The 22,996-nt window shown below is 38.9% G+C and overlaps 1 protein-coding gene across 3 annotated transcripts in view; it reads left to right on the top strand.

The window, feature by feature from the left end:
- UNC79 (unc-79 homolog, NALCN channel complex subunit) overlaps positions 1 to 22,996 on the top strand; it is a 108,975-nt gene that overhangs the window by 61,403 nt on the left and 24,576 nt on the right. For all 3 annotated transcript variants that reach the window (XM_065635970.1, XM_065635968.1, XM_065635971.1), the window contains 10 exons: positions 3,498 to 3,614; positions 5,684 to 5,767; positions 8,234 to 8,336; positions 10,133 to 10,273; positions 14,252 to 14,290; positions 15,253 to 15,365; positions 15,451 to 15,536; positions 16,474 to 16,647; positions 18,406 to 18,474; positions 19,080 to 19,190. In XM_065635970.1, the coding sequence (XP_065492042.1) occupies positions 3,498 to 3,614; positions 5,684 to 5,767; positions 8,234 to 8,336; positions 10,133 to 10,273; positions 14,252 to 14,290; positions 15,253 to 15,365; positions 15,451 to 15,536; positions 16,474 to 16,647; positions 18,406 to 18,474; positions 19,080 to 19,190 (1,037 nt within the window). The remainder of the gene's footprint in view (positions 1 to 3,497; positions 3,615 to 5,683; positions 5,768 to 8,233; positions 8,337 to 10,132; positions 10,274 to 14,251; positions 14,291 to 15,252; positions 15,366 to 15,450; positions 15,537 to 16,473; positions 16,648 to 18,405; positions 18,475 to 19,079; positions 19,191 to 22,996) is intronic.

Raw genomic sequence — 22,996 nt, 5'->3', positions numbered from 1 at the left:
TTGGAAAGTGAAAGCATCTTAGAACGCTAACAAAATCCAGAATGATGTGTCCACCTAGGCAATGTTAGGCAACACTTAGGAAGGTTGGTGGGGCAGGATTCTTGATTAGTAGAAAAGGGAGGGGAAATGACCTGTTTTGATACCAGTGAGCTTCTAGGTCGGCTCAACCGTCTTGCTGAACTGCAATTTCAGATTACGGTAGAGAAGTTAAATTTTAATTTTGGAAATTCAGCATCTGCTGATTTGATTGGAAGATGTTATTTTAGACATGCTAGATGAGTACTCCAAATTAGAGATTTCCTCTCCAGTTTTATCACAAGCATCTCATGTCATGTGTATCTCATAGTCAGAGTTCTTTTGTTGACCACCTAATGATACAGATGTCACTTCCTAAAGCTGCCAAAGAGGTGGCAGTTAAGACCTATCTCTGTCTGGCTTCACTGAGTGCTAGGTGTTCCTGTAAATGCCAATATATAAAAATGGGAATAGTATCAAAATTATGTTGAGCCTACATTCATTTGTAAATATTCCTCTTTCTGTGTACCCCAGTTTCCACCTGCAAAAAGGGACATGAATGCTTCTATTGTGTCTCTTGTCCCTTGAGACCGAAATATTTTTGACCTTGTACTATGTGTTTTTACAGTGCTCTGCATAATAAGCCCTCATCAAGACTATGAGCACAAGGCACTTCAGTGACACAAGTAGATAAGATCACCTGTACAGCCAGTGCCTGGCCACAGAAAACATAGATCACTAACTGTGATAGGAAGATTTTGTCTTTAGATCTGAAAAGTCGTGTGCTGCTCCACAGCAACCAGCCTGGCTCCAGCACTGTTCAAAGGCTGGCAGATCTCTGGGCTGTGGTGGTTTTCTGTTTTTTATACTCATCAATATTTGAAATCATGGCTGTCCTTGAAAAATCAGGTAAATAACCCTGGAAATCCAAACCTGCTTGACAATAGCCTGATTATGTGAAATATGCATGAAAAATTTTTAATTACTATCGCAAAAGCTGTTAAGAAAATTCAAAGAGATAATTTTCTGTATTTTGACAGTCATCTGCACTCCAAGCAGTCTTGCCAGTTCTAACATTAATTGCTGTTCTTTCATCAGGAAATTCTATGCTTGATAAAGTGATAAAGCATCTATTTAAAGTCCTTGCCCTGGAAATGATGGAAATTCTATTTTTCTCCTAATTTGCTGTAAAAGGCAGCTGCAATATAACTTTTAAAAGTGAAACATGGAATGATCTCTTGGTCTGTTCAGTTATACAAGGACTGCTTTACAGCAATGCTGGAGAAGTTTGTACTTCGACCAAAAATAGAGTTTAAATGCACTCTGATACATTGAGAGGATATAATGAAGGAAAACTTAAAATACTTCACCTAATCAAGTAACTTCAGCGTGCAGATTCCCACAGAAGTTATAATTGTGTTTATTGTTACTCAGGGCTTGTATTTGTTTTGTTAGGGAGTACTCTTACTTTCTCTGAATTTGAAACTCTCAGATAGAAACTGAGCAAGTTTAGGAGAAGGTGCTCAACCCCTCGGTGCTTTCTGAAAGTTGTAGTTTGCCCCTTGTCTGTACTTCTTCATCACAGCTAATAGTGTGAAATGCTGGGTTTATTTTCAGATCTTAGCTGGATGTTGTTTGGAATATTAGAATGGAACTACCTGATATTATGTTAGTACTTCTTTTTACAATGTTGAATGTGGTTGCAGGTGAAAATAATCGTTAGGAGAAGGTTTTGCTTTGTTGCTCTTTCTTTAAGGTCCTATTGAGGAAAGCACTTAAACATTAACTTAAGGCAACGTTTTAAAAGCTTTCCTGCACGGAGATGCATGTCAGCAGTCTTACGTGCCTTGTTCAAGCAGGGCCTTAAAACTCTTTCTTCAAACTATGGACAATGATTTTCATTTCAGTGGTAGAAATACTTTGCTCAGACTCAACTGTCAAAGCGAATGTATTATGCTTGTTCAATTTGCATTTTCTTATGAATGGAGAAAAATGTAATAGAGCTGGGAGTTATATATGATCTGTTTCTTTCTCCATTTGAATTTTAAATCCACTTTTTTTGTGTGCATGTGGGAGCATTATCCAGTGAGAGACATTTCTTAAAGCAAGCAGCAATATCAATTTAAAGAAGTATTGTAAATAGTCGGATGAGGAAAAATCGAGTCCTCGTTGCTTCATAGTGTTAAGGAAGTTTCCTTTCCTTAGGTTTCCCAAAGCTGAGACTTGGGCATGGATTCCAGAAATTCTTCTTAAGTAATTTATTTGTAAAGCACAGCGTAGAGAGCAGGTTGAGCTGGGAGGGGGACCCTGAGCAAAGAAAACCCTGGGCAATTATACCATTACAACCTAAGCTTCCCATCCCTTGCACATCAGTTTTGTTCAGTTGTAAAACTAGAGTCTGGGGTGTCCCCATTCTTCATTGGGTCTCTTCATTTTCATCGGGTGGGCTGTTTCTTATCTCTGTGGGTAGTTGTTTGTCTTTTACTGACCAGACTGGACATCAGCTCTAGCTCCTCTTTATCAGTTGTTATTTTGCACCTGCAGCTGGGGAGAAAAGTAAGTCTTTGGCAGTAACCAAAACATTCATCTGTTTCTTATCTTCTTTTATATCCACCATCTTGTTCCTTTACCCATCTCTAGGGATGCAGCTCCTGTTGACGATCAAAACCTCCCTTATCTTCTTGCTTGATCAGACTCTGGGACCTTTCTAGGCAGAAAGTTCGAAAGTTCACAGCTTGTGGCCTAAGCAAACTTAGTTATTTATGCTAAGCAAGTTATGCTAAGCAAGTTCTATAGGCAGTTTCTAAACAAGTTCTGTAAGAAGCAGTATATCAAATCATTCAATAAACTAAGGCAATCTATTCCCTAACAATAGCTCCATGTAATAAGAATGGCGGTGAAGTTACAAAAGAGACCCGTCTTCAAAGGCGTGGTGGCTTCACACTTCAGAATGATGTACAGGTGGTATGCCTGAGGGGTGGGTATTTAGGAGGCCTGTTCAGGTTGCGCCACCCATGAAAGGTGCTGGTGGTTCAGGGTCAGTGAATTAGTTCTCCTATGGTGAGCATGGACATAGCAATCCTCTGTACTTTGCTGGGAGGAGAGCAGGTTTCCTTCCTCAGTAGACCGTGAGTGAGATTCGAGTATTTCCTATCAGCATGGGAATTTTGGGGTAGTATCTGACACCACAGATACCAAGTCGTTTGAAGAACTTTCATGATATTTGGAGACAAAAAGGCACTGACAGTTGACACGGTGGATGAGATCCTGAATCCAAGTCACTTATGACTGATGTCATTGGGGCCAGAATTGTACCCTGTGCAGTTGTGTGAAAAGTGCACATTGACTTGAGCAAGATCCTCAGAGCAAGCAGTCATTGTCCTGTCAGTATTTATCTCATGCTGGCTTGTAAGTTCAGGAAATAAGAGTAGTTTTACATGTTGTCTGAGCCCCTGAAATCCTTTTGCATTTCTGACTTGCAGCTCAGTTCAGACAAATGAAAAGAGGCTCTTTGGGAGCTCTGACAATGAACCAGCTAATGAAGAGGCAGCTGGAACACCAGTCTAGTGCTCCCCACAATATCAGCACTTGGGATACTGGTGAGCTGCATTTATTGTTCTTTATTTCTGTTTCCTAAACCAATTTCATTTTGTATCAATCCATTTAAAAAAGTAAGTATTCCTATTCTACAACTGCAGATACATAATCAATCTCAAGTCTAAAGTAAAACTTCGTAGTAAGTACCAGATTCTCACCTGGTATGAATTGGAATAGTTACATATTTGGGAGGTAGTCCTTCTGGTACAGTGGTGTCCCCACAGTTTTGCATATTATTTGGATTATTTCCTGGCCTCATTGAATGAAATGGAAGTATCACTGTTGATTTCATTAGGTATAGGATTTCATCCCTGGTGCATGGAAGCATTTATTTGCATGTGTGTTTACAATGGTGTTGGTACACCAAGGAGTTGTGCCTTATACCAGCCAGTTTTATTTTTCTTTAAAGTTTCTCCCAGCTCATGCTGAACACCTGAAGTTTTTGTTCATTGCAGACCTGTTTTTTCTTCTTAAATATGAATGCAAAGCAATTAAAACTGAATTAAGCACATAATTTCCTCATTACTCGAGTGTGGTGTTTTGTTTGTTTGTTTTGCTATAAAAGCTTTTCTATCACAACCAAATTCATAGCAGATGGCACTAAACATCATTCTACAATAGCTTATCATAAATAGTTGATATTTTGTTGCTCATCTTGATGTTAGTGACATTGTGGAGTCATACTTCTTAAGAACTTATCAGCAGATCCAGATGCATCCAGAGAAAGGAATGCTTAAAATGTTACATGTAACTTCGCATGCTGAATGCTTGTCTTGCCATGAGTTCTGGACAGCCGAGTTAAAGTTTTTAGTTAATTCAGTCTTCAGCATCAGGTTCTATCAAACTAAATCTTGTAGCTGAAGAATGGCTGAGGGTGTGGTACATAGTTCAGGACTATCCTTTTCTACTCCAGTCTGCTGAGGAGCGTGCTCAGCATGAGATAAATGATAAAGGTCAAAATTTGTCAATGATAACAATGTTTTGTTTTGTTTTTGTCCTATCAGCAGGTGAGTTTATTTACTGAAGAGACTTAGCTGGTATCACCCAGTTTCTCAGGCAGGGGTTTAGAGATGAGAAAGTTATTGCTTTAATTCTACAAGAACTAGTTAGCCTGTATTCAAGAGGCACAAGTCAGTACTCAAAACCACTTTGGACGTCTGTCTTGTTAGTCTTGTTCCAAGTCCACTAGCTTTCTTCATAACATCTGTGACATTTTCCTTCAACATTCATTCCAGCTAAAGGCCTCCAAACATGGAGATACAAAGTAAAATGGTCTTTTCTGGAAAGCTTTGCATCTCTTATGTCTTTTTCAAGGAGTACCTTCAAAGTAAAATTATTATTTGGACAGAAGACAGTAGTTTGTTTGTTTGTTTTATCAGGACAAATGCTCAGTGTGACTATTTGTCATTTTAATGTCACACCAGAGTTTTAAGACTCACTATACTCGGGTATAACAACTAGGAAGTAGTCTTAGCCCACATAAGTATATGACGCGTGCTTGGTTCATGCATGCTTTTTCTTTTGTTTTGTTTTGGGTTTTTTTGGTGTGTGGTGTGTTGTTTTGTTTGTTTGTTTGTTTGTTTTAAACATTGCTAGGTAGCATGTGTCTCTTTCATTTCTTATTTCAAACCACTCTTTTCCCAAGCTAGCTATCTGTAAAATAAAATAATTTTGTGTCTAACTTCTGACAGCACAAACTATACTTGATTTCTTGTCTCTTGATATTGCTTAGCACTGTCTTTCTCTTTTTGTGACTCGTGTATTCTGTATCTTGTTGAACCTTTGTGGCTAGCACTTCCTTTCTTGTTTAATGACACTGTTCTAAAATGCTTTATGTAGTATTAGGTTATCTGTGTCCTTTTTCCTTTGTGGACCTCTTTCATCTTTCTCTCTTCCTCCCTCCTCCCCGCCCCCCCACCCTTTTCAATGCTTAAGAAATTAACTCTTTTGGTTTTTTTTCAATATCTGTTGTATTTGTCTTTCTCTTGTTTTAACTGTTTAAGACTTGTGATGCTGGCGACAGATGTTGGATTCATATTTCTGGAGACTGAAGTTCTGTATTTATTCACAGAGCAGATACAGCATGGGAAGCGGCTGTGCAATGTCCCTGTTTGCCTAAACCCTGACTTGGAGGGACCACCACTAAGAATCAGAGGTTAGTTCAGTGTCTATTTGACCTGATCTCTCTGCTAAGACTGCCAGGAAGGATTTTTGGTTAGTAACAAATGGTGCTGAATTTTATGTTCCGTTCAGCTGTATTAAAGCCCTCAACTATCCTGCAGAATGTAGGTTATTGAAAAATTATTAGGCAAGACATTTCATTCAAGACAGGGACAACTGATGAGAAGTACTGGCTTTCTGCTGGTACTTGTTTCAGCTGTCAACCTGGAAATAATAGACTCTGTATGGAGAGTGTGGTTGAATCTTATTTCTTTATGAACTCTCCTCTCTCACAGCTGAAATGCATCCAGAGTTTCGTATGGTCTTGCAATGGGTCAGTGATTTACCTTCTTTGCCTAGATCATGTGTTTTTCTTCCTACTGTTCAGTGCATGAGAGAGGTCATTTTTATTTTGAGGAATTAAGTCTCATTCCAACATTGTAACCTGCATTATGACAGCTTTTAGCATGTGTGCTGCAATGGGACTTACATCTAGAGAACACGACAGTGGAGTCATGGTAGAGGGATCTTTATTCATTTGTGAGAGGATAAAAAAACCCCCTGTCTGGAAGTATGTGAAAATCTGCTCCTGTTCCTTGCATTCTGGATGGTGTCCTACATTACTGAAGAGTGTTCTGGACTTCCTGGAGTGTCTGCTCATATCCAACAAAATCTGAGGGGACAATTATGAAGTACTGAACTCTGTATGTAAAAGAAATATTTCCTTCCATACTTAATAAAACGGTTGTTTAAAACTTGTCTTATTCTTGTGAAACAACCCTTCATCACTCCACATATTTTGAGTTCAGAAATTGTGGGAGCTTCTTAGATTATTTTGCCTGAGACCTGATATTAAATTTGCTTTTCCTGCAGTAACTGGAATTGTCTCATCAGAAATTCCCTCAAAATTCAGCTTAGGTGGAGAAGCTTCCTCTTGTTTCCACAGTTAAATGTCAGAACAGGCTAATGTTAACATTAGATCAGAATCTGCAGATTGAGGCAACCAGCAAGAAAGTCACTAATGGATTATTTAATCTGTGGTTGAATTGGCATCAAAAGAGCTTTGGTACTTTTCTAAAAATTGGTTCACAAAATGAGCTTTTCATAGATTGGTCTTTAGAAGGATATATCCTTGAGGACATCATATATACATAATGATGGTGTCTACCAACTGAGCTCCCTGGATACATTATTGGAGCTGAACTGTATGGGAACAGGATTAATGCTGTCTCTATCATGTCAGCTACATGTGGCAACCAAAAGAGATATTTTTCTTTAAGAACTGAACATCTTTCTGCCTTAGTGACCTGGAGAATGAAACTGCTAACATTATTGAAATCATCATCACAAGGCATCTCAGATGAATGACATAGCTTGTGCATCACAGTAGCTTTGATCCAAGTTTCTGATGACTCCTGAATGAGTTTGATTATTCTTGAGGTTTTCTTTGCAACCAGACTAGCTGGAGAGTTGCTTCTTCTGTATGTTTGGGGTTGTGTGGTTGTTATTTTTTTGTTTGTTTGTTTTTGTGGGGTTTTTTGTGTGTGTGTGTTTGTTTGGTTTTTTTTTTCTGCAATTGGTGTTGTCTGCTCAATGCAAACAAAGGGGCCAAAGCAGGAAAACCACCATTCTGGAGAGGTGTTAGTTTGTCAGACTACACTATAGTGCTGTAGTTCTGGAAAGCAGAACTCAGAGAAGCCAAGAGTTTGGATCTTCCATTATACATAACTTTTCCTATTAAAACAAGCATTAAGCTGAAATCACGTGCACAAATAGTGCCAAAGGCAAAGGGAACCCCGTATGTTGGCATGATCACAGTGGCTGTGCACCCAACTGAACAACTCAGCTTCAGAGAATAAAGACGCTTCTGAAGACTTTCAGTGGAAAGCATTTCTAACCATCAGCCCTCCGATATTCTCAGTGTTTCTCAACTCCTTATGAATTATTTCTTGTAGCTGTCCTTTCCTATTTTCTCTCCTGTGCCTCTCTTACGGGTGGTATGAATAGATTGATGACCTGGTGTTGAGACATATGAACTTATTTCCTTCTTCATGTCACCAAGAACTATGGGAAGGCAATTCCCCAGAGTACACGGGAAGACTGCAAACCTTCTTATGTCCAGTTCCATAGCAACTGTAGAATCATCCTCTCTCCCTAAAAAATGAGTAGATACAATTAGGTCTGCCTTCCTGGAATTTTTGTTCTTTGTTATCTTTTTTTCCCAAGGATATTTTAAGGTTTGTTTTGTTTTGTTTTTAATTTATAGTTCTAGGTAATTGGAACAATCTGGCAGAAGCGAGGAATGTGATACACATCCTTTTGTAAACACACTTTATTTCTTCTTTCCATTGCGCAGTAAACCCATTATGGCTCTTCTTTAGAAGTCTGCTCTTCAAGCAGTTTGCATTTATGTTTAGTGATTTTTCTTTCCTTTTTTTCCCCCCCGCCTAATTGCCTAAAGGTGCCACAAAATCTAGCTTGTTGTCAGCACCCAGTATAGTCAGTATGTTTGTACCTGCACCAGAAGAATTTGCTGATGACCAGCCCACTGTGATGACTGACAAGTAAGTCCTTTTTCTGTTTCTTTCAAAGAACTAGATGAACTTCAAATAGGTCAAGTAAAATATAGATATACTTTATAGAAATATAAAGTCCATTCTATTATTTATCTCTATGCCAGTTTTTTAATTAATTTTTTTACCCCTAGGTAAACATTTCCTAAACACTGCTAGCAAGATGAACTTCTAATTCAGTAGGACTTGCGTGAGATTGCACAGGGCGAAATGGTGACTCAGGCTGTTGTGTGTACATGGAGGACAGGAGGAGCACTTTCCATCCTATTTTAAATAAAGGGTTCCTTGTGGTCCATCAGAAACCATTTTTGCCTTAGGATTAAAAAAACCGCTCTTTTTTGAAATTTCTTTGGGATTCTGTTGAAATAGATTACGCGTGATTACACATCAACAGTTACTGACATAGCATTTTTAATACTGGTACTCACTGATTCCGAAAACCTTAATTGGTTGATTAAAATGCTTCTAAAGGAAGTGTTAAACGTAAGTGTGCTCATTTAATGAAGAAGTAAAGCAGTCAGCAGGGAACCATGCATTGATTTGGTCAAAAAATATGAAGGAAAACCTAAAGTTCTTGCTTGTAGTTCTGTGCTCAGTCCAGTAGACAGACATGCCAGGATGATCACTGGAGAAAGACAGGGCCATTGTGTGGGCTGGGACTGGAAGTGGACCTATTGCGTGACAAAGTGAAGCATCCCAGAAATTGATGCTACCTCATGCCTGGAGGTGTTCAGAGCCAGGCTGGATGGAGCTTTGAGCAACCTGCTATAGAGGAAGGTGTCCCATGGTGAGGGAGTTGGAACTAGGTGATCTTCAAGGTCCCGTTCAACCCAAACCATTCTGTGATTCTATGACTTTCATGGCTGCTTTGGCATATTTTCCTTCTGTTCAGTAACAAAGGCAAGAATATTGCCTGTACAATTCTATTAAATTAAAATATCACAATCTATTGGAGTCATTATCAAACTAAGCAGGCCTTCCTACTGGGCTGAGATAAGCCCATTTCCCACATTGATTTGCCTTTTCCATCGATTGTGAAAGCCTATCTCATCTCTCCTAAATCTGACATCCCCTTTATAATTAGACATGTAGCCCTTTCAGAACTTTGCCAGTTGTCTTTCAGCACCTCAGGAAGGATAAGTGACTCAGCAGCAAATCTGCCCTGGGAAAGGATGCTTCTCTGGAATCTAACATTCTGTGCCCCTCAGAGGTCCTTTCATTTCTTTTTTTAATAGCTATAACTGCTGTGGGAACCAATCGGATAATTTCTTATTCGTAGTTCATGACTGACAGGAAGGACATCATGAAATTGTTCCATCTCTTTGAGATCATCTATGAGCGTCATTGTTTGTGTCTATGCTACTAAACAGAAGAGTGCCAGGGACCTGAGCTCTTGCCTGAGCCCAAGTCGCACAAACTGCCTGATGTTCACATTGCTGAGGGCTCTTCGCTGCAGCAGATTTCTCTTGGATAGTGCAAGCTGAAACAGTCCAATATAGAGTGAGGGAGCAAAGAAGGACCAAAACCAAGGCTTGCCCTGGGGCCCCCTTGCATTTGTCAGTGAAGAAACAGCCAGTGCAGCTAGTGAGAAGCTTTATTAATGTTTGAAAGCCGTGGACCGTCTTTGATTATAGAAAGATCACAATTACATTATCTTTCTAAATAGGTTTTGAATAGAATGTACTAAATAATAGTACTTTAAGAAGACATAATTATACACAAGTGTATATATAGTAATACTTAATTTTAAATTTGTTAATGTCTGTTTTAAAAACTGTTCTTTGCAGGTGCCATGACTGCGGGGCTATTCTTGAAGAATACGATGAAGAAACACTGGGCCTGGCCATAGTTGTGCTCTCAACCTTCATTCACCTTAGTCCAGACTTGGCTGCTCCTCTGCTGTTGGACATCATGCAGTCTGTAGGAAGGTAAATTCAGGACTTTCCTTTGTCCCATATGATAGAAAGAATTTTGTGCCTGGAGTTGCATTTACATAAATTTCGCTATATGAAGTTATACATTTTAGAACTCTTAAGTGAATAATGTCTGGTTCTGTCTGTTTCTTTGTTACTCATCATTTTATCAATTTCTTACGTAACTTCTTCCACTATCACTTCAGTTTTGGGCAGATCCTTTGATGCCCTCCCCTTTTGCCTCCAAAGGGAGGTTCTAGGTCAGGAATCTCCCCAGCTTGTCCCACTGTAAGCAGTGATGTAAATAATTAGTAAAGTTTTTTTCTGCAGCATCCTTATCTTCCTTGAGTGCCCTGCTTATTACCTGCAATGCAATTGATGCAGCGTACTCTCTGGCGTGCTTCGTGATCCCTTTTTATTTGAAGAAAAATTTACTGTTAGTTTTTATTCCTTCTGCTAGCTGCTCCTTGAACCATTTTTTTGGCCTGTCTTCTTGTGGTTTTTACATTGGATTTGTCAGAACTTATGCTCTTTTCTCCCTTCATTTGAGACATGACTTAAGGTTTTGAAAGAAGCCTTCTTTTTTTCTTATAACCTCCCTCACTTTTCCTTTCTTCTGCTCTCTTGGAATCTTTCTTAACAAGTGTGGTACCTTGGCCCTGTGCTTCCCATGTACTGAAACAGCTTCTATGCTTCTTATAAAGACTGAATTCTCTTGGCTACCCCTTTTTGCTTCTTTGACAGCATTTTTCACTCTTATGTAGTTCCTGCTTTAGAAGTTATGCACAAATGTTGCCAGCTTTTCTGAATTTTCTTGCTCCTGGAGGACTGTTGAGTCCTGAGTATGGACCCTGAAGCTCTTCAGGCTTTTCAACCATATTTGGTGTGGTAGTTAAGACTAAGTAAAGATTTGCATCTCCTTATGAAGGCTTCCTGACCAGCTGCTGCATGAGGTTGTCTTTGATAAGGTCTTAAACATTTGGTGTCTATTGATTTCTGTTGTGACTTTTACTCAGTGTGCATGGGATAGTTGTGGTGCACCATTCCTGTTGTATTACATGTTGTTGCTGTCTTGGCCATTTCCACCACTTCCTTCCCAAGAGGTGGGAAGGGTGTCTTGAGGGTGTTTCAGAATAAACGTCCAAGCAGCATTTGAAGTGCAGAAATGATGTGCAGCTCTCCTCCGTGTTCTTTTCAGTGACTGAATTTAAAATTTCTTGACTTTGACTTCTACAGGGGCATGGCTTTTCACAGCCCTGCCTTTCCACTGCCTCCCGGTCCCATTTAAACACAACAGCCACTCAACTCCTCCATTTCCATTAACTGCAAGGCTGCAGTTCCCTGCTGTCACTGCTAATGAACTCTGATGGAGGCAAAGTTTCTAATCTAGACAGATGCTATCCATTCTGTGTGATTCTTGTAAATATAGCAGTACCACAGCCACAGAGAGTAAATCATTTGGAAGGTAAATTATCAAGGGATGAGGGCTGAGTGGGCTGCCTTCTTCTGTACTTTGAGGAAGAAATGCTGCATCTTTGGATGAGATGGCTGATTGTTTTAGAGCAGCAGATGGCATGCAAAATAGGGTAGGCCTGGTGAATGTCCTGTGTTGTTCCTACTGACTGTCATTTCTGACAAATTCTGAGTCCAGTAAGAGGCTTCCCACAAAGGAATTATTTTGGATAAATGCAAAATAAGTAGCATAAACAAGCATTCAGGTGCCTCATGTATATAACCTACGTGGCTGTCTTTCATCAAGCGGTGCCATATCATTACCTCCAAATACCCATCCAACAGTAGAAGTGAGAATGATTTAGACTTCTTAGAAAAAAAACCTACTACTTTCATGCTTAGAAGAGGAAAGCAGGAGTTAGGAAATGCAGGGTCTTTCAGAATACCTAAACAGTATACAGAGAGATTTTTCAAAAGTTATTTGGGTACCATAGGTACAGATAGGTATCTATTGGGATGTTCAGAAGAGAAAAAGGTCTTGGTTCAAGTTACTGACAATTATAGATTGACAGATTTATAAGATTTTGGCATGCACTTAACTTGATGCTTTAGTTCCTGAATCAAGATTTTGGATTTGTGGATTCTTATTTCATTGATTTCCAGTGAGATGTAGCTTTCCAAGCATCACAGCCTGTTTGAAAATGGCATTTAAGCTCTAGAGGTAGTGAGGAGCTTTGAAAAGCTTAACTTCTGCTCTTAACATGTACAAATGTGAACACATCTGTTTACTGTCAGCTGTCCATTTACTGTTCCTGCTTTGTGGTCTGCAAAGTGGAGGTAATGATGGGGGTTCATGGCCTCTGTGCAACCAAATATTTAGAGTAGTAATGATAAATACGTATAGGCTGTAAACTTTGAAAAGTTTCAGATGTTCCCAAATATTTAGTGTAGTTCCCCTCTCATGAAGTTTTTCCAAAGTTAGAAACCAAATGTTTTGTTTATCATAAAAACCACACTTGCATTATTACATTCAAAAGGAGAGAAAAACTTTGCATAGGACTTTGGTTTCTTTTTGAATAAATATTTTATGCAGTTGTATTTGTATGCTTTAGTAGATTATTGAAAATAAGTGTAATGTCCATTGGGCACGTGTTTAGTCTCGTTGCACTCTGCAGAAAACCTCATGTTCTTTAATGTAGGCAAATGCTACAGTTATTCCAGATTCAAGGTCTGTATTGCTTGAAGGGAGCTTCAGACCTGTTTTCACCCAGAATTAGCTTTGCACAGTAGAATTAGTATGTTGTATTTTAATGTGTACTCCTCTTAACAACAGTAGAGTCAGGGACTCCAGTGACTTCTGATTTTTGCTGGGACAACTGAAGACAATATAATCTTCAGTCCCTTGCAGCATCCAGTCTGAGACTATTGCCCTGTTGAAGGTATGCCACGTTCCCAGCTTGTCACGCAACATTAATGAAAATCACCATCCATTTTGGTTTACACTGGTGCATTCGACTGAGCTGCCTTAGGGTCCTTTTTGGAGTTTTGCGGTAGTGAGTAGAGAGGAAAATGTCTTCAGAAAAGAGACTGGCAGAGGATTGAGCAACAGCCAAATCCAGCCTGAAAGAACCGTGCATCAAAGATAAACATTGAAGGCCCAATCATCAGCAGATGTAAATTAGCGTAGCTCAATTAACTTTCTGTTTAGACATATCAGCCTATACCAGCTGAAATACTGATGCGCATCAGATTAAAGTAAAAATTGCGCAGTATTTTGTATGTAAGAGATTCTTCCAGTGTACATGTTTATATTTGCTTTTTGGTGGCTTTTAGCATTAAGGGTGTGTTGCTTTGATGTTATAAGCCTTGCTTCTGTTTATTTACATGTCCTGGATATTGAAGTGCATGATTTTGCTTTAAGATTGTGTGGAGTATTTTCATCACTGAATGCCCATAGTTGGCTTCAAAGTCTATATTTAGGTACTAAAATAAGTGACCTGATTTTTGAGAACCCAGTATTTCTCATCTGACTTTGTAAGAGCTTGTAGGTACTTAGTGTTTCTGAAATTAGGACAGTTATTTAGGTGCCAAAAGCTGGAACTAGAAGCCTCACTGCAGACTGCCAAGGAGAGAATTTTGGCTTAGTGTATGTTGCTGTATTAATCAGAAATAATTCAGTCAGTAGGCAGCTTCCGGCAAACTTTTTTTCTCCAATCCCTCTAGGTTAGTAAATATCCATGATGTGCATGTAAGGCAATAGCTTTACTTTGTTATCTTCATGCTAGCACAGGGAGGCAAACAGAATTGTCTTTAGAGCTATTAAGTATTTGTGAGACTGCAAGACTGAACAGAGTTTAGATGACATGCAAACATGATTTGACTCAATTTATGTGCTCCTCAGAATACCTTTCTGGTGACATTTTAAATGTTCTCTGAAATTCTTGTATATTATTTCATAAAATGTTACTTTATTGGCTTACTTAAAAATGAAACACAAAGAAGTATATGAGCTTCACTTATTTTTTTTAATTTTTATTCCAGGTTGGCATCAAGTACCAGTTTTTCTAATCAAGCAGAAAGGTATGGTAGCAAAGGATAACTTGCAAAAATGAAACAATTAATCTAAAGCGTAGTCTTCCCTGGCTCTGAAATCAACTAAATTTAACTTTTAAAAAATTTATTTAAGGTTTTTGAGTAAGAGGAAAAGCCCCTTCTTTCCCACTTGTTTCAAACGTGTCATGTGTTCTGAAGATGATCAGGAACCTGTATTCATATGTATTGAACTTGAAAAAACTCAGATTCAGATGTAATTTAAAGATGCCTTCTGGTTTACACGATTTCAGTGCAGCTTTTTCTAGCTGGTTCCGTGTTCAGTATTTGTCTTGATAAACTATCTCCATACATTAAATCAAATGAATCATCCTTGTCCATGGAGAGCCCCTGGTAGTGATGTCTCATTATGTAAATCAGATGCTGAATAGGATAAATTCATTTTGAGAAGCTATAAAAAATGATAGCCTGTGCAGTTTATGAGTAAATAGATAATAGTTTAGCTTTTTAAATGAAACCATTCATTTTATGAGTGATTAGGAAGTACTTCATCTCTTGAAGGCAACTGCAAGAAGCAAATTAATATAGTGTGTGTGTTTACCTGTTATTCATATGTTTTATGGTAAAGCCAAGAACCTCATCCTGTATCACTGAAATACACAAGGTGAGAGAAGGATTATATTCCAAACTCAGATGATTCACAAATAAAACTGTGGAGAATCAGGAAAAATGCCACTATTTATTGAGACTTGAATACTTTAGGTATATGTACACAACCTTTTCAGCTCTGCATACTCAAGCTGAAGTCATAAAATCAATATAATGAACTGTTTTGTGGGATCAGGACAGTTCTGATTTGACTGTCTCACTCATAGCTGAACCCTTCCATAATTAAAAAGAATAGGATCATCTTTATTTTCTCCATGTTGACAGCTTGAGAAGTGTTTCCTCTGCAATGCAATTTCTTTCTTCTTTCTTTCCCTTCATTTCAGCATGATGATCCCTGGAAATGCTGCAGGTGTGGCCAAACAGTTCCTCCGTTGTGTGTTCCATCAGCTGGCTCCCAACGGCATCTTCCCCCAGCTCTTCCAGAGCAATATTAAAGGTACTGTGTGGTATCTGTGCGCTTTGCTGACCTTTCAGTTACCTCTGTATGGACAGCCAGTGCAAAAATGTCACTCGAATTTCAGATGGAAGTTTTTTACGGACCTTGGCCACATCTCTTATGGACTTCAGTGAGCTGAGTTCCATTGCTGCTCTGAGCCAGCTGTTAGAGGTATGTTGGCAATCAGCTCTGTTAGTGGTGCTAGTTTTATTAGCATTGTCAGGCATATTGGATCATTCGTCCTCATTCATTAAAAGCTCAAACTTGCATCACCAAAAGCAAAGAGAATTTTTGTTGTGTCCTCCCTAGATGCAGAATTAGGCTGTCCTCACCATTTGCCTTCTGGGTTTTATTCTCACGGATTGTTTTTGTTTGTTTGTTTTCCTCAGATTAGCTCCTGGAGGTGCCCTACACATTGCTAGTGTGGGCCATCCCTTTGCCCAGCACTTTGTCTGGTTTCCAGGAACATTTCTGCTCATATATCTCACTTCTCCCTCTCCTCTGTGTCTGATGGCCATTTCTCTAAGTAGTCCAAACATTTACTGCCTGCCTTTCACTGTCTGCCCTCTGTGCACTTGTCTTGTTTCTGCTGTAACTTTTACCCTCCCACTAGCACTAGTCACTTCCATGTATCCTGCTCTTGCAAGAATGTGACAGTTGCTTCATATGAAGATTTTGGCATCACTTTAAAACTGCTTATGTCTTTCCAGGCCTGACCTAAGTTTACAAGCCAAAAAAGCATACGTGGTCTACTGAACATTAATGAACGTGTCTTGTTTAAAACTCTCCAAATGAAAACATGGGCAATCCACTGGTGAATCGTTTGAGTTCTGCTTTTTTTAATGCCATACCAATCTAAGCAGGTTATGAGTTAGGACTCTACTTATAACATTTTGGCTCAAAATCTTTTGGTCAATACTTTAGGAGCTGAACTAGACTTAACTGTCATGTATACACAGTTCAAATTCCCTGCACAACGTTGTATCATTAGCATTATAGCAGACATAAGTAGTATTTGGTCTGAACTAACCACAGCATTTCCAAATACTGTTTAAGGGACTGTTTCTGCACCTGTACATTTGTTTACAGTTCTCGTTTCATTTCCCAGGGTTTAAACAACAAAAAGAATCTACCAGCAGGGGGTGCAATGCTACGCTGTTTGGAAAATATTGCTACTTTTATGGAAGCCTTGCCAATGGATTCGCCCAGCAACCTCTGGACCACAATTAGTAATCAGTTTCAGACGTTCCTTACGAAACTCCCTTGTGTGTTGCCACTGAAGGTATGATATATGGACATCCGAAATGAGCTCTATTGCCATTGGTCAGAATGTACTGAAACAGGGGGAAAGCTGTGGATGAGAAATCAGAGCAGATTGTTGTGAATATTTTCTAACGATTCAACTAATGTTTCCGGAGGACTGGATTTCTTGTATGTCTGATCCATCGCTTTATTTATATTTTCCCGTGGATAACACTAACAACTCTGACCAGGCTACCGTTCACCTCTTTGTTGGCTTTTTTCCTCTACGCTTTCCGTGACCTGTATTTGTCAGATTAAAATACTGCGATTGAGAGAATCAGCATTTTGGCAAAAAAAAAAAATTCCTCTGATTTTAACTGTTAAAATAAAACTCTCAGGAAGAGCAGCAATACCTAATTAATTTGCTAAGTCAGACAGGCAGAGAGAACTGAGACTGCTGGGAACTGAGCCTAGTCTGTTCAGCTGACCAGGTTGTAGTTCTGGCTGTAATCAGAATATAGCTGCAGAAACTGAATCTAGAAGCTTTGGGCTCTGATTTCTGAGTCCTCGCAGAGGGATCTTATCTACTGGTTTATGTGTCCAGATGTCTTTTCAGTAAACATAGTAAAAACTTTTCTGAGTCTCTCCAGTAAACACGGGATTCTGATGCCCTTACTCTGACTTTATTTCCTATGGCATGAATGAGCCCAGTGGTAATTATGTGCAAAACAGTGTTGCTCAGTATCAGCCGAGGGATCTAAAATCTAACTTTGTGACTTATAAATTATCTTTTAAACTGTGTGTCACAACGAAATTTCATGAATGATACTAAATTCCTTGGCACCATGATGCGATAGTCAGGTCTTGAAACCTTTTTAGGTTTTGGTAAACTGAGGCACTATCCTGCAGCGCTTACTAAGCCGAACAGGTGATAACTATTCCATTTGTGTACTGGCCACGCCAATCCATTGCATCTTGTCTAACTGAAATAAATAGAAAGAAGATAATTTGATCTTAACAGTTCCAACTGCCTGCCATTCACAGAACATTTAGATGGAGTATTTACTCTGGTTTCACTTTTAGTCATGGGAGGTATCTTTGGTGATATATGTAAAACAATTGCTTGTTCCTGAACTGTCCATTTCCTGTTCCCTCCTCTAGGGTCGTAAATGACTCTTTGCAGTTGTACATGTTTGCAGCAGGGATAAGGCAAGACAATGGATAGACCCTGAGAAGTCCCATTCACTGGTACAACCTCTGTGATTTATGCAGAAGAAAAATCAGTTACACCATAAGGAACAACTTTTTTATTGCCAGGGCACATTCTGATGTTATGGGATGTGAGTTGCAGCCCTGTCTTGGGGTGTGGGGAAAAATGTCATATCCCAGGGCAATCACTGACATAAAGCACAAGGTAGATGGTGCGTACCTCCTACCTCCTGCTAACCCAGGCTTTTCTCTTTTTTTTGTCCAATCCATTTTTATTACAGTGGAAATATATTTCTAGGGAATTTTTGTCATAAAAGGAGTAAAGTTAACTTTTCCAAACTAGCCTTCTAGTGAAATTTTCTCATCTCAAGGCCCATGCTCTGGTATGTTACCACTGAGGGGGTATGATTGTGTGTTCAGGAATAAGCCAGTTTAGGCAAAGTAAATAAGGTCAGTCATCAGGGATCATTTTTCAGACTTCACCTGTGACTTATTCATAGCTGCTACTGCTAAAAGCAAGACATGTGCACAGAAAAGTACTGACCATATTTTTTTTCTTTTTCTTTCCTATCTTCAAATATCTTCTCAGTGTTCTTTAGATTCTAGTTTAAGAATCATGATTTGCTTGTTGAAGATACCTACCACTAGTGCCACCAGGGTAAGTTCCAAGAAGACAAAATTCTGTTGCCTCGGATTTAGCCAGCCTGTGCTATTCCAGAAATGTGTTCTTATCCCCTAGCTAGGAAAATATTATATATAAGCATAACATTGTGCAGTCCGATACTCTTTGGAGAATGAAAAGAGCTTTAGAATCTAGGTTACAGTAAAGAGTGGGTGAGATTACATTCCTATGTGGGTGTGAATGTATATCTTCTTAAAGATTTGATGTTCTCTTCCACCCCCCGCCTCTTTTTTTTCTTTTTTTTTTAAAAAAAAAGATGGTAATGAACTTCCTTAGAAGTTCTGCAGTACAATTCCACTGAGGTCAGTGAGGTCTTTCCATATGAACACTACAGAATCTTTTATATCTCGTAAACACTGTGTCAGAGGTGAAACTATTTTATAACTTTTTGCTTCTATTTCTCATACAAGCATGAAGGCAAATGCTAGATAGAATAGCCATTCGACCGAAACATTGTAAATCCCATCGAGATAGCCTCTGAGCTAAAAATAATGCTGTTCCATTCAGGCATTTCGGAGTTGGAATGCTTTTTGTTTTGCTGAGTAACCAGTTATTGATTTCTCTAAATCATGTCATTGCAGAGTCTTCTGGAGCCTTTTTCAAAATTACTAAGCTTTGTAATTCAGAATGCTGTCTTCACTCTGGCCTACCTGGTGGAACTGTGTGGTTTGTGCTACCGAGCCTTCACTAAGGTAACAATGAGACTATGTCTGTGTTATTTTCAGTTGTCCCTAGAGGAGGATAAAGTCCTGCTTCCCTCAAGTAGTATGTTTGTAAGTAAAGATGAAATCAGTGTCAAGTGTCAGACATGTCAATGGTTTTAATGTAGTTTGGCTAATCAGGTAGTGATCATGATTCAGTGACTTAATAATACTGAATTTCACATTCCCAGTGTATACACAGATAAAGGGAACCTCCCAAAAGCATTGCTCAGAAAAATATTTCGGGGTGATTTCATGACTTGGAAATTTTTTTCTCTTGTAGAGGTAATATCTGATGCATGGCTTAAAATGTCTGGACATCACTTCTTTCCTAGTGCACAAGTTTAGTCACGTACCCTGTGCAGTAAAGACTTAAATATTCCTGGTAGGGCCTTTCGAGAGCACAGCTGTGAGGGGCAGCAACAGATAGCTAAGTTAAGTGGAAGAGTCCAAGTTAGGAGCTTCCCAGTTTAGATCCTGTTTCATTCTGTATTTGGTATCTCACTTAGGCGTGCATGGCTGAAAGCTGTGTAGAAAAGAGAACAGAATGTGTGCACCTTTAAAAAGTTTTTAAGATTCCTGGATGAAAGCTATGGTGTACAAATAACAACCAGTTATGACACTTGGTTATTACTCAAGTTCATTTCTGTAGCTATTGGTGAGAAGTTGAACAGCAACAAAATCCACAAAAACCAATTGAACCTTTTACTGAGGCCCTATATGATCCACTGTGTAGATTAAGGTACTGAGCAAAAATGTTGCTTCATGCACTAGGTGCACAGTTTTCCATCCTCGATAGGTTCGTCAAAACAGTAATTAATCGTTAGGAAACATTCTCTCCTAGCGATTTTCTATTTTGATAATCTACAACTGAAACACACATTGCTTCAGTCTTGGCTTCAGTCTTGATAAGGCTTAAAAACATCACTGGACAAGCAGTGAAGAAGGAATGATAAATACAATGAAAGTCTCACACTACAAGAAAATAATAAAAACTTTTACCGGATGTAATGGTTTGAACCATTAAATAGAAACTAACAGTATGTTTAACTACAGCAAGCAAATGCTACCTTTTTGTCTCATTTGAAAGAGAAGAGCTTATGAAAGAAAAAAATCCTGAATACAGAAGAGACTGTCCAGCTTTTGGAAGTAATTTGAGTTAGTTCTATAGTTAAGGCTTTGGGCAATGCAAAGTGAAAAAAAATGTTAACTTGAAGTCCAACAGTGGAGTTTTTTTATTGAAACAAAAAAGAGCCCCATTTAAAACTGAAGCAGACATTCCTCTTGCATTTGTGTTCTGATAAGAATATTTCATGCGTGCCTGCTAAAGCAAATCATGAAATACAGGAAATATTTCGCTCCTCTCATGCTCCACAGTTTTGCTTATTTCAAGAAAATTTTATTAAAATCATGGTATTAAAAAAGTCCATGCTTTTCCTGCATGCTTCCTGGTTCAATGTTCTATTAATACATTGAGTACTTAATTGCACACAGGAACCTTGGATTATAGTGCTCGGTAAAATTTCCTTCTTGATTTAGCTTAATGCAACCTGGTAACCCAGAAATGGAATAATTAGTGAATGATCTCCTGCAATTTATAGCCACAAAATACTTAATTTAGTGGAACTCCACACTACATTATCTTTGTTATTTCTGAAAGCTTACCATGGTTTTGCATTAGAAATATCAAATTAGTGACTGCTGTGAGAAAGAGGAAAAAAACGAATCAAAATAAAACAACCCCCCCCGCCCCCGCCAAACCCAAACAAAACACAAAACCAACCAACCAGCCAAACAGAAAGAACTGTGATATATGTGTTTCTCTACAGTGGAATCACTGTAGCCAAGTAAGGATGTAGTTTGTGATAAAATACCACATAGAAGTGAATTCCAGAAGGAATATAAATTGTGAACACCAAAACTATTTAGATTTAATAACTTGTTTTTCAACTTTGAATGTGCTGGCTGGAATAAAACACCAACTTTCAGCTAAGCTACAGAGGTTTCCTGTCTTTTCAAAGACCAAGCCATTCCGACATGCACTTTGTAGGGGTCAGTGCTGTACAGCTACTCTAAATCTTTTTTTATCACCAACATTTTCCTGATACCCTGTGGCAAGAATATCTCAGTTTCTCTCGTCTTGGAGCCTGAAGACTCATGTCAATCTGATATTTCCTTGTCTGAGTTTCTGTTCCGGGTCAGCATTTTGATTTTTTCAGTGCCTTTGGAACTCTGAGAGTAGTATCTCTTCTGTGTATTGTAATCTTCTCATCTTTAGTTTTCCCTTCAATTATCTTAAGGTCCTGAATGGACACTTCTTGGCTTTCTTATCTCTTACAGCTGCAGAAGCTCGAACTCAAAATTAGCATTTAGCCAGCATTCTGTTGACCCCTATTAAGTAAATGCAGAATGCCACTGAATTGGATGTGACATGATTTTGCTATTGAATTTTTTTAAAGAATAACGAAGTGACCAATCTTCAGTATTTGTAAATACTGCAGTAGCAGCAGAGATAAAGAAATTTTCTTTATACAGGCTTACTTGGAGGATAGCATGCCACTCCATTAAAGAACCAGATTTACTATTCTTATTACTAAGTTTGGGCCCCGAGATACTGCTAGAAACAAACTTCAGTAGTTTCACATTCTACACACAGACCTCTGGCAAGTCACAGTTTGAAGGCTGCAAGGGATTTTTTTAATAGGGATGCATAGACATTTGAGAGGGTTAATTTCGCTGAACACAAGCTAAAAGGATTGTGTTCTTGACTCTTTGATAACAGGTTTATACATGTGACTCCCCTGGGCATTATTCTCATGGAACTAATACCCTTTTACAACTCTGTGGCATTATATAAGGTTCTTCAAATATAAACATGGTTTATACATATTTATCACCAGTGGAATGATAGGAGTAAGTAGACTTTGATAGGAAGGGTACTCTGGGTTATTGACTTCAGTGTCATCACTCCTGATTTACAGTGCAGGAAGCAAGAGGTCAGATGTCAAAAAAATCATTTTGCTTGGTTTTGCTCCATCTCTCTGTGCTGCATGTGCTTACCAAGCATCGAGTTTAGACTGTGTGATACGAAACTTCCTTGAGAAAGAGGTAGCTCACTGTTTTATTGTTCTTAGAGCCAAAGAAAGCTGCGATTCATGGAGCCTGTGCTTTTCACAAAGTGATTCATTGTGGCCCAATTATATCCTGTGTAGCGGAGGTGTTAGTCTGTAAAACAGCTGAATGCTTTTGAAAGAATTTCACCTCTCTTCCAGAATGTTCAGGCTGGGTTACTGATGGGAACATCTGTCTGGTGTTTTGGGGGATGTCTGAGCATGTCAGAGCCAGCTGTCTGAGCATGGCTCTGAAGACATGCGACAGTGGGATGGGTCACTCTTGCTGGTGAATTCTAGCAAGTTATCAGGGTTTATTTGCACTTGGAGTATTGTGCATGATTCTGGTTCCACATTTTCAATCAGAATATAGTAGAATCAGAGGAAGTGCAGATAATGCTAACAAGAACGATCGAACAGTGGGATCAGTTCCACATACAGAGTAATGGCTCTTCAACCTGAAAAAGCAACAACCGATAGGAATGTGAGAGGTCTGTAAGGTCACAAGTGATCCAGGCAAGGATGGATAATTTCATGACTTTCCAGTACAAGAACGTATTAAGTTTGTAGGAACCAGTGTCAAAGCAAGTAAAGAGAAGTGGTTCTTCAGCAGCATGTGACTCCCTGCCAAGTACTGTGGGTGCTAGAAGCTGACATGTGTCCAAGAGGTCAATGGACACATACATG

This window comes from Caloenas nicobarica, chromosome 5 (assembly GCF_036013445.1).
Source record: "Caloenas nicobarica isolate bCalNic1 chromosome 5, bCalNic1.hap1, whole genome shotgun sequence".
Lineage (NCBI taxonomy): Eukaryota > Metazoa > Chordata > Aves > Columbiformes > Columbidae > Caloenas > Caloenas nicobarica.
The sequence above is the reverse complement of the archived record's forward strand: the minus strand, read 5'-3'. Positions and strand labels throughout refer to the sequence as shown.